The 12,979-nt window shown below is 43.9% G+C and overlaps 1 protein-coding gene across 1 annotated transcript in view; it reads right to left on the reverse strand.

Annotated features, from left to right (window-relative positions):
- Positions 1-12,979, reverse strand: part of LOC138504107 (aminopeptidase N-like) — a 268,498-nt gene that overhangs the window by 94,569 nt on the left and 160,950 nt on the right. Inside the window, exons 13-15 of the mRNA XM_069624318.1 lie at positions 11,793-11,848; positions 7,683-7,830; positions 6,266-6,357 (exon numbers count right to left, since the gene is read on the reverse strand). Coding sequence (XP_069480419.1) covers positions 6,266-6,357; positions 7,683-7,830; positions 11,793-11,848 — 296 coding nt within the window. The remainder of the gene's footprint in view (positions 1-6,265; positions 6,358-7,682; positions 7,831-11,792; positions 11,849-12,979) is intronic.

Consider the following 12,979-nt stretch of genomic DNA (forward strand, 5'->3'; position numbering starts at 1 on the left):
GATGCCTGCCTATCTCAGCGCCTCCCGCCTCCCACCCTTGAAATCAAGACTCCGAAATTTGCGGCTGAGAACTGGCTGCCTGAAGGACTGCAGCCTCACCTGCTCCGAAGCCCGGAAATGGCCACGCACTGAAGCACCCACTCGCTACAGCTCTTCTCTTGCTGTAACCCAGCCTGTCATTCATCCCGCTCCCTGCCTGCCTCCATCAGACACGCCAGTTCCATACCATGCCACCTTACAGGACCCTGTGGCCGGCCTACCCCTGCAACCTGCCCCACAAACTCTTGTCGAAGATTCCAAGCTCACGTCACCAGCAAAACAAACCTCCAGCACTGCACGGTCATAAAAGGTAATTGCCGTACCTCAGAGGCATACATGAGTGCAATGCGCCTATCTAGCCTGCCACGTCTGGCACCTAATGTATCCAGCCTGGCCTTTGCTACTAACTATACGGGAAGGCCCACACTGGATCTAACCAAAAATGTGCCTGTCGCATCTGCTGCATCTAGCCTGCCCAGATCTGCTTATTGCCATGCTGCATTCTTTGAATGCACTAAGACTGTTCCCATCAGCACCTCCAAAGTGAAAACCCATGCTTTACATTACCACCTTGCTGCTAATGTTGCTGCCCCACATGTACCAAGCAGTAGTGCAAGAAAAGTAACCGTCTGCTCTAAAGCCACTGCTACTAATAGCATTGCCTACACGACACCTAATAACACTGTCTTAAATATGACTGTCAGCTTTGCACCTAGCTTTACTGTTACGAATGCTACCGCCTGTCTGGCTCTTGACAATATTTCTAGAAATGTGACTGTCTGCCCTGCACCTAATTGTATCTATGCCATTGCCTGCCTTACTTCTAACAACAATGCCTCTAAGGAGAATGTCTGCTGTGCCCCTCTGAACTATATTGTTAATGATTTTGCATGCCGTGAAAAACCAGAGGGTGTTTCACAACCTAGGCCCCGGGGATCCCGAACTCAGGTGGCCAGGGAAAGGCCATTGCTTTTGGATCTCGACCCTGTGGGTAGACAAGCGAGGGAGAATCACCTGGGTAGGGGGTCCTCGGGGAGTGGGGGTGAGGGCCCTGATGGTGAGACATGGTTTCCCCCTTTACCCACATCCCATCTAACCCGTGTACCTACCTATTTTATGCGATACTACAGCTCCCATAATTCCTCTCCACTACAGAGGCCAGGAAGATTACCTCTAATGACTTGCAACGACTCTGTCCCTTTAATTAGATCAGGCACAGTCAGGCATGTATTCCTAACTACACACACCTGCCATTTGTTAACACTCCCTAACAGGATAAAAGGTGGCTTGCACAGAACACTCTGAGTGAGGCTGGGTACGAGAAGGAGCAGCTCTTCTGGGGCTGATACGAACCAGGTTACTGAAGTTGGAAGGCGAAGGGGCTGATCGGCACTTGCGGAGAACAAGAGAGAGCGAGGAAAGAATCCCATACTTTCAGAAAGCCGCAAGCGTTCCAAGACTGAAACCGATTCAGAAGAAAGGGTATACCTTCAAAGCGCTTCAATGTGGCCCGCTCCCCTCCAGATGAACAACAAGGTCGTGCAAGAGCAGAGGATGTATTGGTACCAGCCTTGACTGCTACATGAAAGGCGTTGAAGAAAGAAACACAATTAACATGACCAGTGAGTTACCAGTGGGTTATCGAAGGCAACAAAGGCATGGTTTGTGTTAAAGGCAAATTAAACTGTAACAAGAGTTGAAGGTTGTGCGTGTGACGATAAACGTGTAATGGAAAAGACAATTGCTGAACTGTGATGAGAATATATTTATTTTGTATTTATTTATTTTATTGTTCTTTTATAGTGCGCTTAATACCAGTGAGTGGTTTCTAAGCGTGGGATCGGGATTCGAACCTGTGTTGCACAACGTTGTCTTGCTTCCAAGACAAACACGTTGCCCCTGAGATATCCTTTCTCCCCAAGATACAAACTAACAGAGTGGTCCTGCGAGGTAGAATCATACATTCGAAAGTCTCTGTAAAATGTTTGAAGTTGTGTAAAGCGGGAAACTAAGTAACCGCGATCCTGAATGAAAGTTGATTGAGTGGAAAACCGAAGTATATGAACTTTAAATATGCCAAGAGGGCAAAGTATGAACATTTAGCACAACAAGAGGGGGAAAGTAAAGAAATGATAATTTCAAGGAACTACAAGTACCAAGAAGCGTTGGTGTTGAGAGTTGATGAAAATTGTCAAATTGTTTAAAGAGAGGTTGAAGTGGTCATGCAGAGGTCTACGTAAAATCCTTGCAGTTTCGAAAGTCTTCAACAGTAAAAGTAAAGTAAGATAAAAGTTGTATGAAACAAAACTTGGGGAAGGGAACCCCACAGAAGGAAAAGAGGGTTTGAGCCCAGCAGAGGCAGAGCCATGTCAAAAGTGAAAAAGGTTTGTGAAAAGAAAGGCAGCCTTGAGCCTGGTGGAGGGAAGCCTGTGTTGAAGTGTGGTAAAATAAAAGTTAAGTGTGTAAAGAAAGACAGACTCGAGCCCGGCGGAGGGAAGCGTGTGTTGAATTGTGGTAAAGTACATGTTAGGAGTTGAACTGTGCATTTGTGGCAAGGCGGGCGAAGCCTAAAGAACTTGTGTAATTGTACCAGTAAGCCAAACTGTGCAAGAATGATAGAATTGTGCCAACCACCTATCCTTTTAAGAAGCTCTCGAAGCCCTGTGCTTCTGAACGTGGGGAAGGGATTTGTTACGTAAGCCGTTCTGAGATTTCTTTTAAGACACTATTTTTCCTTTTTGTATCCCCTTTACACATTTTTCATTTGAGAAGGAGGGCAGGGTTCGTTTTATTTAAGTATAGGCCTTTTTATTTTGATTAGACTGACTTGGTATTGTTTGTTATTTGTTTAATGGCCTAGAATACTCCCATTTTAGAGTTATGGCCAGTAAGGAACTCTCCCAACCTTATCAAATACAAAATAAAGATTTTGAAACTTGCATCTATTGTGTCTGCTGTTGCTACTATGCCTTCCTTATAATGCCTTACACCTAACAATGCTTCTTCATATGCGACTGCCTGCCGTGTACCAAACTATACTGTAGTAAAGGCCTATGCCTATGCCTACAACTGTAATGCTGATCACCACGTGAATGCTGCCCATTACCCTCCCAACCTCACTACTGCCCAACGACTGACTATCCAAGCCTAGATACAGATCCTATTACCACTGCCTCTATCATCGAGGTACCCAGCCTTGACAATACTGATAATTGTCCGAAAAGCCAACTATCTGATACAAATGCTAGTAAATGCACCATACCGGCCAAGCTCTCGCTCATTTTCACCTTGGTACATGCCCGATCCTTACCAGCCCAATCCTTACCAGCCCATGCTCTTGACATCCATGACCTCCTCATAACAGACAACCTTGACGTTCTAGCCATCACTGAAACGTGGCTTCATGCAGCTTCTGGTCCCGCCCTCTCTTTGGCAATCCCTGCAGGATACACTATCCACGGAAATTACAGACTCAACTCCAGAGGCAGGGAAAGTCACCATTATTGCCAAAGACCACCTCTGCATAAGGTCATTCAATACCTATATTAAGAATTGAGACCTCATATCCATAAAGCTGCACACCACACCCACTACCACAATCACAGTCCATGTTATCTACCGCCCACTTGGCCCCACCCTAAGCTTTGAAGGAGACCTTCTACACTTGATAGGTGACAACATCAAACCCTTATCAAGCAGTATCCTCTTCGGTGACCTTAACCTGGGCTTAAATTACCCTATCGACTTGCAAGCTTCCTATTTGGCCAACTGAATGCCCTTGGGTTCAGCCACCACATCAGCGATCCCACCCATGCCAAAGGCTGCAACTTGGACTGAGTCGCAGGCCTCAACTGCCCTATCACTATTAGATCCGACACTCCTTGTCTGTGGTCGGACAATCAATTCATTGTTTTCACCATCCCTCTCTGCCACCACGCCAAACTTACAACCAAACCACTACTACCTGCTATGGCACCTAGGTTTCACAAACTGACCAAGGAGCGCATCCTACCCTACCTTGATGCACTCAAACAAGATCCCAATATCCTCACAGAACTTTACATCACCACCTTAACAGCTGCAGTTGACGCTTTCCTCCCTTTAGCTCTCAAAAAAGCAAAACCGGTGAGACATCTCAACTCCTGGTACACCCTTGACCTCCATGATCTTGTGCAAAAAAACAATTTGCGGAAACTTCCTGGAAAGAAATGCCCTCAGACGCCTGAAGGTCAGCATTCACCAAGGCGGATAAACTATAAAAACTAGCCATCATCCATGCCAAAGCTACCACCTTCAATGCCAGAATTAGAAACGCAAAATCTGCCATAAGAGAATTATCCACTATCCTCAGGGAGTTGGAAACAAAAGATAAAGATTGCTGTACCAGTATACAAAATGCTACACAAACTTGACACTGTACACAAATAGATTCTCTCTTAATGTTCCTCACTGAAACCTTCGCAACAAGACACTACTGACTCTCGCCCGCCCATTACTAATAGCCTCAGCATCCCTCTGTTCCGTTTCCATAAAGTAACTGAACTGTAAACATTACACATCCTAAAGAGTCTCAAAGCCTGAAGATGTAAAGGGGATGCCTACCCTGCCACTCTTATCATGGACCTGGGCTCTCCCCCTGCTAAAAAAAACTCACCCTTGATCCTGCCTCCACCCCCCAATAACCAGTGACTGATCAACACAGTTCCTTCCTGCTAAAACCTCTGGACAGAGCAGCCTACGTCCAAATTCAGTAACACCTGGAAACCAAATATATCTTAGGAGCCTGACAGTCTGGTTTTCGCCCAGGCCACGGAACAGACTCAGCACTCCTAGTCATCAAAAACCAGATTGACGAGATCCGGGACGAAGGGAACTTACCCTGCTTCTGCTCCTACACTTGTCTGCAGCCTTCAACCTAGTTGACCATAAAATTCTCTGCCACCATCTGACCACCTCAGCATCATTTGCACTTGAAGCTACGACCTGAATCGCCTCCTTCTCAGAAGGAAGAGCCATGAGGGTCTTCGCCGAAAATGCTGGTGCTTCTCCAGTTCCAATTGAGTGTGGCATTCCACAAGGATCCTGCATCTCTCCCACGCCTTATCACATATTTGTGAAACCACTCTTTGACTTCCTGGACTTCCTCAAAAAAACCTACACTAACTATGCCAACGACACGCAAATTCTTCTGCCCCTATCTGGAAACTACTCCAATGAAGCTGGCACACTGAGCTCAGCCTACGCGGCCGTCCAGACCTGGATGGCAACGCATGGCCTTAGTCTAAATGGCGAGAAGACCGAGTTCCTTCCCGTTAGACCCTCATCCCTCATTGGTGTTAAAAAAGCTAGACCCACAGTTCTCTTAATTCAACATCGATGGTTTCCAGATTACCGTTTTCCGGGCAGTGTAAAGCCTGGCAGTATATCTTGATGCTCCCCTATCACTGACCCGCCTAGGGAAAGCGATCTTCTCATCAGAAGAATACACAACCAAATTGATGAATGCTGCCAGACCCTTCCTATCTAGTAACATCTGTCTAACGATTGCACAGGCAGTGATAGGTGCCAAGCTAGATTGCTGCAAGGTACTCTTTGCTGGCACGTCTGCACACAACATTCAGAAACACCAGACGATCCAAAATAATACCCTTCGAGCGGTGCTAAACATTTGCCAAAATGGTACACATCTCGGTTGTCCGGAAAGCTGTTCACCGGCTCCCAATCCAAAAAAGGGTCATGTTTAAGACTCGTTCTATCACCCACTGGTATTTCTCTAGACACCTTACTCCCATCAGCTTCTCCAAACGAAATTCAAACGCTCCAAAGCGGGAGGCTTCAGCTTTCCATCAATTGCAGCCACTAGCATTAAGAGCCGAAGAATCCAATAGGGTCTTCCGTAGGGCACGAAAAACCTGGCTGTTTGCATAGTGGACGACCACATGCCCCACCAGATTTACCATAAATGTACTTTGGTTGGTCCCCCTGTCTGCATTACCACCTAGTACTTGATTTTTTTCTGTTTTCTTCCTGCCTCTCTCTGTTCTCTCTGACATGTAACACGTTCCTGCAACAGCACTCGGTTTTGTGCGCTTTACAAATGAAAAAATAAATAAATAAAAATAAATAAATAACCAAACACATTGAAACATATTAGAAACAATTCCTGGATATGTCATTTTGCTTATAGAGTGAATAAAACGCATGTCATGTCCCTCTTTCTACTCACTGTTTCATTGGCTCATTTGATAGGACTGTCCAGTTGCTGGTGATATTTTTAATATGTGAGAACAATGCTTTGACTTGTTTCTGGAAATATTTCTGTGTTGGAGAAAGACAAAGCTTTTTTCAGTAGGATCTAATAGTCAAGTAAATATTGTATAACTCACATTTCCAAATGGTTGCAGCTACTGCAAGTAACCAAACAATATTCACCATTTAACTGTGATCCAGTCAGAAATGTTGTCTAATGTGACAGAAAGAGGGGAAAATAGACTTGTGTTATCATCGCTTTGGAAAATGGCCTTCGCCAACTTATTATATGACGTGAAAATTACAAATATCTAAAAATATTGCACCAAGGACTGCTAAGAGCAGACATGTTTCTTGCAACTGGGAATTGTTCAGATCAAAGACGAGTTCCATGATCACAGATCAGCAAACATGAAACTTTGCACATCAAAGTCTAATGTTGTTTCATAATATGTGTTGACGTCAATCATCTGACCTTGGTGAAATGCACATTTCCACAACTTTCAGGTGGAGGTTTACAATCCCCATCAATGCCCAGCAATGTCTTAATGTAACAGTTTCATTGTCAATTTCATAAAAGTAAAAACAGTATGAAAGCATCAGTCTACAAAACAAACTACAGGTCAAAACAAACTAATTACGTATCATTGTAAGTAGGGTGTTAATGGGAAAAACTGAAGTATTTGAGAAATACCACTGTTTTTACCACCTTGCCAATTCTACTGAATACCTTTGATGGTACTCTAATGGATATGGCCAGAGGAATTACAGGGTGGTTTTCCCACATGGAAATACACTGATATTTGCACTGACATTTACCTCCACATCAGAGGTTGAGTGAAACATTTTAAAATATTTCTGCATTTTTCACAGTTCAGCAGAGAAAAGAAAAGTTTGGATCAGTCATGGTAAGGAGTTGCAAAAGTGGGCGCCTTTGTCCCCCCACCCCCACACACCCCTTACCATCTTACCGGTGCAATGAGTAAATGGTCACAAATGATGTTCTTGTGCATTCAAAAAATTGACAGAGGTGGCATGAGCTTTTTCTGTACACTATCAATTCCCACCGTCATTGTGATTGTGGAAATCGATGAATGAAAATGTTTACAAAAAATTAAGCAAGTGGTGTCCCTGGACTACCACTGGCTGTATTCCTGGAATACACCAAGGTTAGCACTCATCGCGGTGCCTTCTTTGAATTGGGTGGATTTTCTGAAGTACGGTGGGTTGATGTGGTAAATTCCTCCAGGATTATTTGGCGCAGAAAATCCACCCAACTCATAATGGGAGCCTCAAAAAGGCATCCGCTTGGGCATCCTTCCTCAGAATACTTGTCTGTACAATATATATGCTCTATCATCATCATACAACTGTTCGGAGACCAGGTTTCCTACCATCAATGGTCCATAAATACTGCTGCGATCGAACATCAGCGTCAGGTCTGCTATGCTGAGCGCTGCCACATGCCACGGCAAGTACTCCATTTCCTTCTTGAGATATCTGGTGGTGTCCAAGGCAACAGTCATGGGCAGGTATTGGGATCTAAAAACAAAATAGATTCCACATGAAAACATAAGGTGCTGGAATAACGAGATATGAAATGTGCATTTTATGCCGGAAGACATCCGATATTTAAGAATTGTGCCTCTTGATTTGCTACATCCTGTAGGAGGTTTACCACAAAGCAGTTTCATTTACCCAGCATATTTTTATTTTTTTACTTAAATGACAGTCCCATTTAAGGAGACAATAACATAATTTTCACATTTAGAAAAAGGATCTATTTGCTCATAGAAAGGAGGGATATGGCAAGGCCTGGTGACTGAGTATGATATGATATTTATAACGCGCTTAATACCCTGAGGTTTCTAAGCGCGGACCCGGGGATTGAACCTGTGTCGCTTCGTGTCGTCTTGCTTCCAAGGCGAGCACGTTGCTGCTGATCTATCCTCCTGTATTTTAAGGAGTCTGGGGTTCCGCGGCAAGATATGTTGGTGGCATCTCATATTTCCGGTGCTGGACTCAGAAATGGCTAACCGGCCGCCCTCCATTCCCCCGTTTACCCCACCGGCCACCCAGGATTGTATGAGGTAATTGAACAGCAACTCCTAGTGAATTTAAATAATATTTTCCTCACAAGTTGCATAGCGTAGAAAGTTGTACCTTGCAAAATACCTTGCATGCTGTTATAAGAATGTTTGCATCCCTACAGAATTTGAAAAGTTAATTACCGATAATCCCCCCAACCCCCTCTAACCCCCTTCAAATAGTTCTTAAAAATGGATGGAAAGGGATGGCGTTTTAGGTCAGCGGCCTTAAATTGATAACTTGGTAGTGGGGTACAAAGGTACTAACTAGTACTGCAGAACGGGGCAGATAGGTGGGGTGGGTGAAGAAGAGGCTGTGGAAATGGCCTGAAACAAGGAGTGGAGACCATTTTGGGGTGATTTACATATGTGGGAATTTCAAGGCTTAGCTATTTATCCCTTTGAGGGGTTTTCTTTTTAAAAACAAATATTTTTTCCATGTTCCCTGGGCAATGAATAGGTGGTTACATGCAATACATGATGAAGCTAAATGTGTGCCAAAATCGGATTCACTTGCACACGTGTCAAGACCTTCTGTAGTGAACGAGCACGCTGTTCACACCGGGATGTCCAGCATCTAAACCTGTCAACAGAAAATCATGCACAGAGGATGTGTACGCACACGCACAAAAAGGTTGCCACACTCCACACAGCACTCCACACAGGTGTGACTCGACACTGCCTAAACTACGATCAAAAGGTTTCAGTCTTGGTTGTGGGGTCACAACATAATGGCATGACTCTTATCACAACTTTAACTTAATTGACTCAAGAATCTTGCTCTTTGATTTGGCTGGTCTCATCTTCAGCCAGTTCAGCTTTCTCCACAAGGCTAGCAGGGCAGGCAACGGGGTAGGGATGTAAGGCTATCATCAGTGCACTAACAGCACTGTGGGTTTGTGGAAGATTGTCTGTGGTTATGATTAATTCAAAACCTTCCTTTCTTCACTCCTGAGTTTTGTTTATGTTCCCTTAGTAGCACAGGTAGGCCCAAATGATCCTCAGCTTCACCTCACTAATGATGCAAAAGCATGCCTGTCGTTGCTTGCTGTCTTCTGCAGAAGCCAAGTGTCCTAGTAGTTCTGTCTGGACTCTCCATTTTGGATAGTGGGGCACGCCTGATTTGCACTTGGATTCCTCTTTTGTAAAGGCGCAGAAGACTGGAAACAATGATTTGGAAGGTTGCCCAGAACAATCAGCAGCACCATTCATTGAGCACTCAAAACAAGATGACACGTGTCCTTGGAAACCTTTGACATCTATGGACCCTTGCAATGAAGAAGCAAGACTACATATTGCAACATTGTCTCGACCATCCGTGCATCAGGTGCAGCAACCAGGGAGCCATGGTGGTAATAGCTCAAAAGTAACCCACAACTGCCTTCAATCGTGACCGAGAAGACGATACTCTCTCTACTCAAATCAAGCCATAGATGAGCGGACATTCAGTGAGCGGGGCGGCAAAGAAGACTACCCTTCAGATGCCACTAGTTTACTTCATCGTCCCAAAAATCCAAGACGGGCCAACAGTTTGCTTAAAGTGCTGTAATAAACCCTAATCCTTTAGAAGCATTTTAAACAATGAGGCCCAACTCCTCAATTACAACACATTTCTGTGTAGTAGGATTCTTTGCAAGGTCGGCTGATTAGGAAATGCGTTGGCAGGAACAATCAACCATACTAGAATCGATTCCACTATTAGACAGTGCACAGTTTATGAAGAGCATGTGTTTAAATGTTTGACATTATTATGTCCTAGGATGATAGCTCAGGGGCAACGTGCTCGCCTTGGAAGCAAGACGACACGAAGCAACACAGTTGCAATCCCAGGGTCTGCGCTTAGAAACCTCTGGGTATTTAAGCGCGTTATAAATACGCAAATAAGACAAAAACAAAAAAAAAACAATTATGCAACTAAAAAAGAATTCCTGTAACAGCGCATTGATGCCCGCGCTGTGTGAGCGCTTTAAGAATGCAAAATAAATAAAATGATTTCAAGAACCAAGAGTGGATAGTTATGTTCAACATAAATGCATAAAAAAAAATTCAAATAGCCTATTTTCCATACTTGATTTGTATTTAAATATTTGATTCAAAGAGGTAGATTTGTGTTAATTAACGTTGCAAAAGAGAAAGTTTGAAATTACTGTATTGGACGTTTAAATATACATGTATATTTTAAATGTATACCAAACCCCATCATCAAAAGCATTTACCTCCATGAATATTGCGTGAGGAAGTGGTGTAGTAATACCACCCTAGTCTGTCCATGCTGGGCTTGAGAAAACGTGGCCCACATGAGGGTTTAGGGTCTTCATGGGCAAGGCCTCTCCCCCACGCCGAGGTGCTAACACTGGTAGCACATACCTGCCTACATTTCAAAATGAAAAACCCAGAGATCTGGGTCACTGGAATGCCACGCCTACAAATCACCGAGGCCACCCCCACACGAGATGTTTTGTGTAAAATGAAGTGGGCACTCGTACTAAATAAAACAGGAAAACTATTGCATTTGACAAGACGTGCTGTTTTTACCTGGATAATCAAGCGTTTCACCTAGTCATTATTTCTTATTTTTAGTCCAAGCGTCATTTAAAAATCACATTGCAATGTTAAAATCCCATGATGTTTGTTCTGAAAGTTCAATAGTTTGTAACTTGTGCCATCGGTTTCTCAGCACATTTTTCAAAATAGCCTAGTCGCTAACGATTGTGGTCTTGCTAATGCTAAACTGTTTTGATGTAGTGCCATCTTGTGGTTTATCTTGTCAACTGCAGGGTGTGTTATACATTTTGAAATGTCATTACATTGCGGTGTTTGATGATTACGTTTGTGCGCAGAAACTCCTCGTACATAGGGCCGGAAAACCCAGAGACTCCACACTCTTCCCCGGAGACCCGGAGAAGAGTGTAAAAACCCAGAGTCTCCGGGCTAAACCCAGAGGTAAGGCAGGTAGTAGCACCCTGGGTTTCCCTCTGGGGTGATAATAGTGGGAATTGGGCCCCTCATGCAAAAGCAAGTAAACCTATGAAAAGAAACAGCCACCATGCAACGTAAAAAGAGATGTAAATCCCTTTTCTATGTTGCTGGAAGCAATTGTGCCCAGAGTGGATGGGAGTGGGTAAGTAGGGGAACGGGGGAGGGTGAGAGGAGAGGTATTCGGTGTGGCAGGGGGCGGAGACAGACCGAAGTGGGGACGTGACCAGCAAAAAAAGAAAATGGAGGCACCTGGGGTGTGGCACAAGATGGCTGCCAAGAAACAGAGGGCTTATATCAAGGCTGCAAGCCCACTTTCCCACTCTTCCGATTGGCTGGCACAACTCCCCTAGGTGCTAATACATTTTAAAATGGCAGCAGGCATTCTTCATTTAAATGAAGATATCTCTAAACATAACAAACATGACAGGCACATCTTACCTTGCTAAGCTGAAGGCATCATTAATGATCTGTGCACGATTGATAACTGGAATTGCCTATAATGAACAAAAACATAACAGCTTTTAAAGAACAAATTATCATCATTCAGAACCAGATATTGGCATCCGTGTGAAGTCTCTTTTCCAGCGTAAGGTAAGAACATCCTACGACAAACTGTTCATTGAGGTTAACATTGTTTTCCACGAAGACCTAGGCTGACTGTGGACATAAAAAGCAGGAAGCAGTATGGACTACTGTCTATTTGTGAGTATCCCAACCTAGGATAGGGTGATGTCACAACCTATTATCACTGCTGACTAGTTGTCTGAAGGGAATCCATTTGAACTGGTGATCTCGCTATATCTACTTGTAAACTGAGTCAGCTAACAAAGCTTTGTAAATAAAGCGCTTTGAAACACTTGTTTATAGGCGCGTTATAAATTCCATATCAAATCATATCAAACGAGGGGTGCACAGGCATTGCAGATATTTCATGAATCTGGCCTAGAACCTTTGCTTTACTTGATGTTTTGGAATACAACTACTTCAGTGATGGATTTTAGGTGTCTTCTAGACAGCCACAGACTGAGGACCTCTGACATGGGGTATGAGAATGCTATAGGATGAAATCAATGTGCATTTCGTGATCAATGGATTTTTGACACTGTTTTGCTGTTTCAATGTTTGATAAGGTTGTAGCTATTTGATACAGGCAAGTCACCCCTGCGTTGAGAGTTTGGAAAAATGATCACCTTCGAGCTGAGAAAGAGATAATGAATTACACATGGAGGAGAGTAATAGGTGAACAAACTGGTGGGCAGCCCTAATTGCCAGTCGGGTTTGATTTTCTGCAAGAGCTGTACCTTGAGTCGCAAAGTAGATGAGCAGTAACTAGCTCATCATTTTGATTTGTAATTCTATATGGATCTTCTGAATTTCCAAAAATTCCACATTCTGAGAGAGATTTCTAAAATCTGCTGGTACTTTCCGAAATGTGCACTCATGGAGACATCAGTAAAGCACAGATGTCTCCATGAGTGCACATTTTGGAAAGAGTCAAAATGATGGGCCTCACATTTCCACTGTTCCGATTTATAACACCTGTCTAGAGTTGACATGAACACAGCCCCCGGGACGAGCAAGTGCTGTAAGCAATACATCTTCTTCACATGCATGCAAAGATAGAG

The sequence above is a fragment of the Ambystoma mexicanum genome, chromosome 11 (assembly GCF_040938575.1).
Source record: "Ambystoma mexicanum isolate Mex_15411 chromosome 11, UKY_AmexF1_1, whole genome shotgun sequence".
NCBI lineage: Eukaryota > Metazoa > Chordata > Amphibia > Caudata > Ambystomatidae > Ambystoma > Ambystoma mexicanum.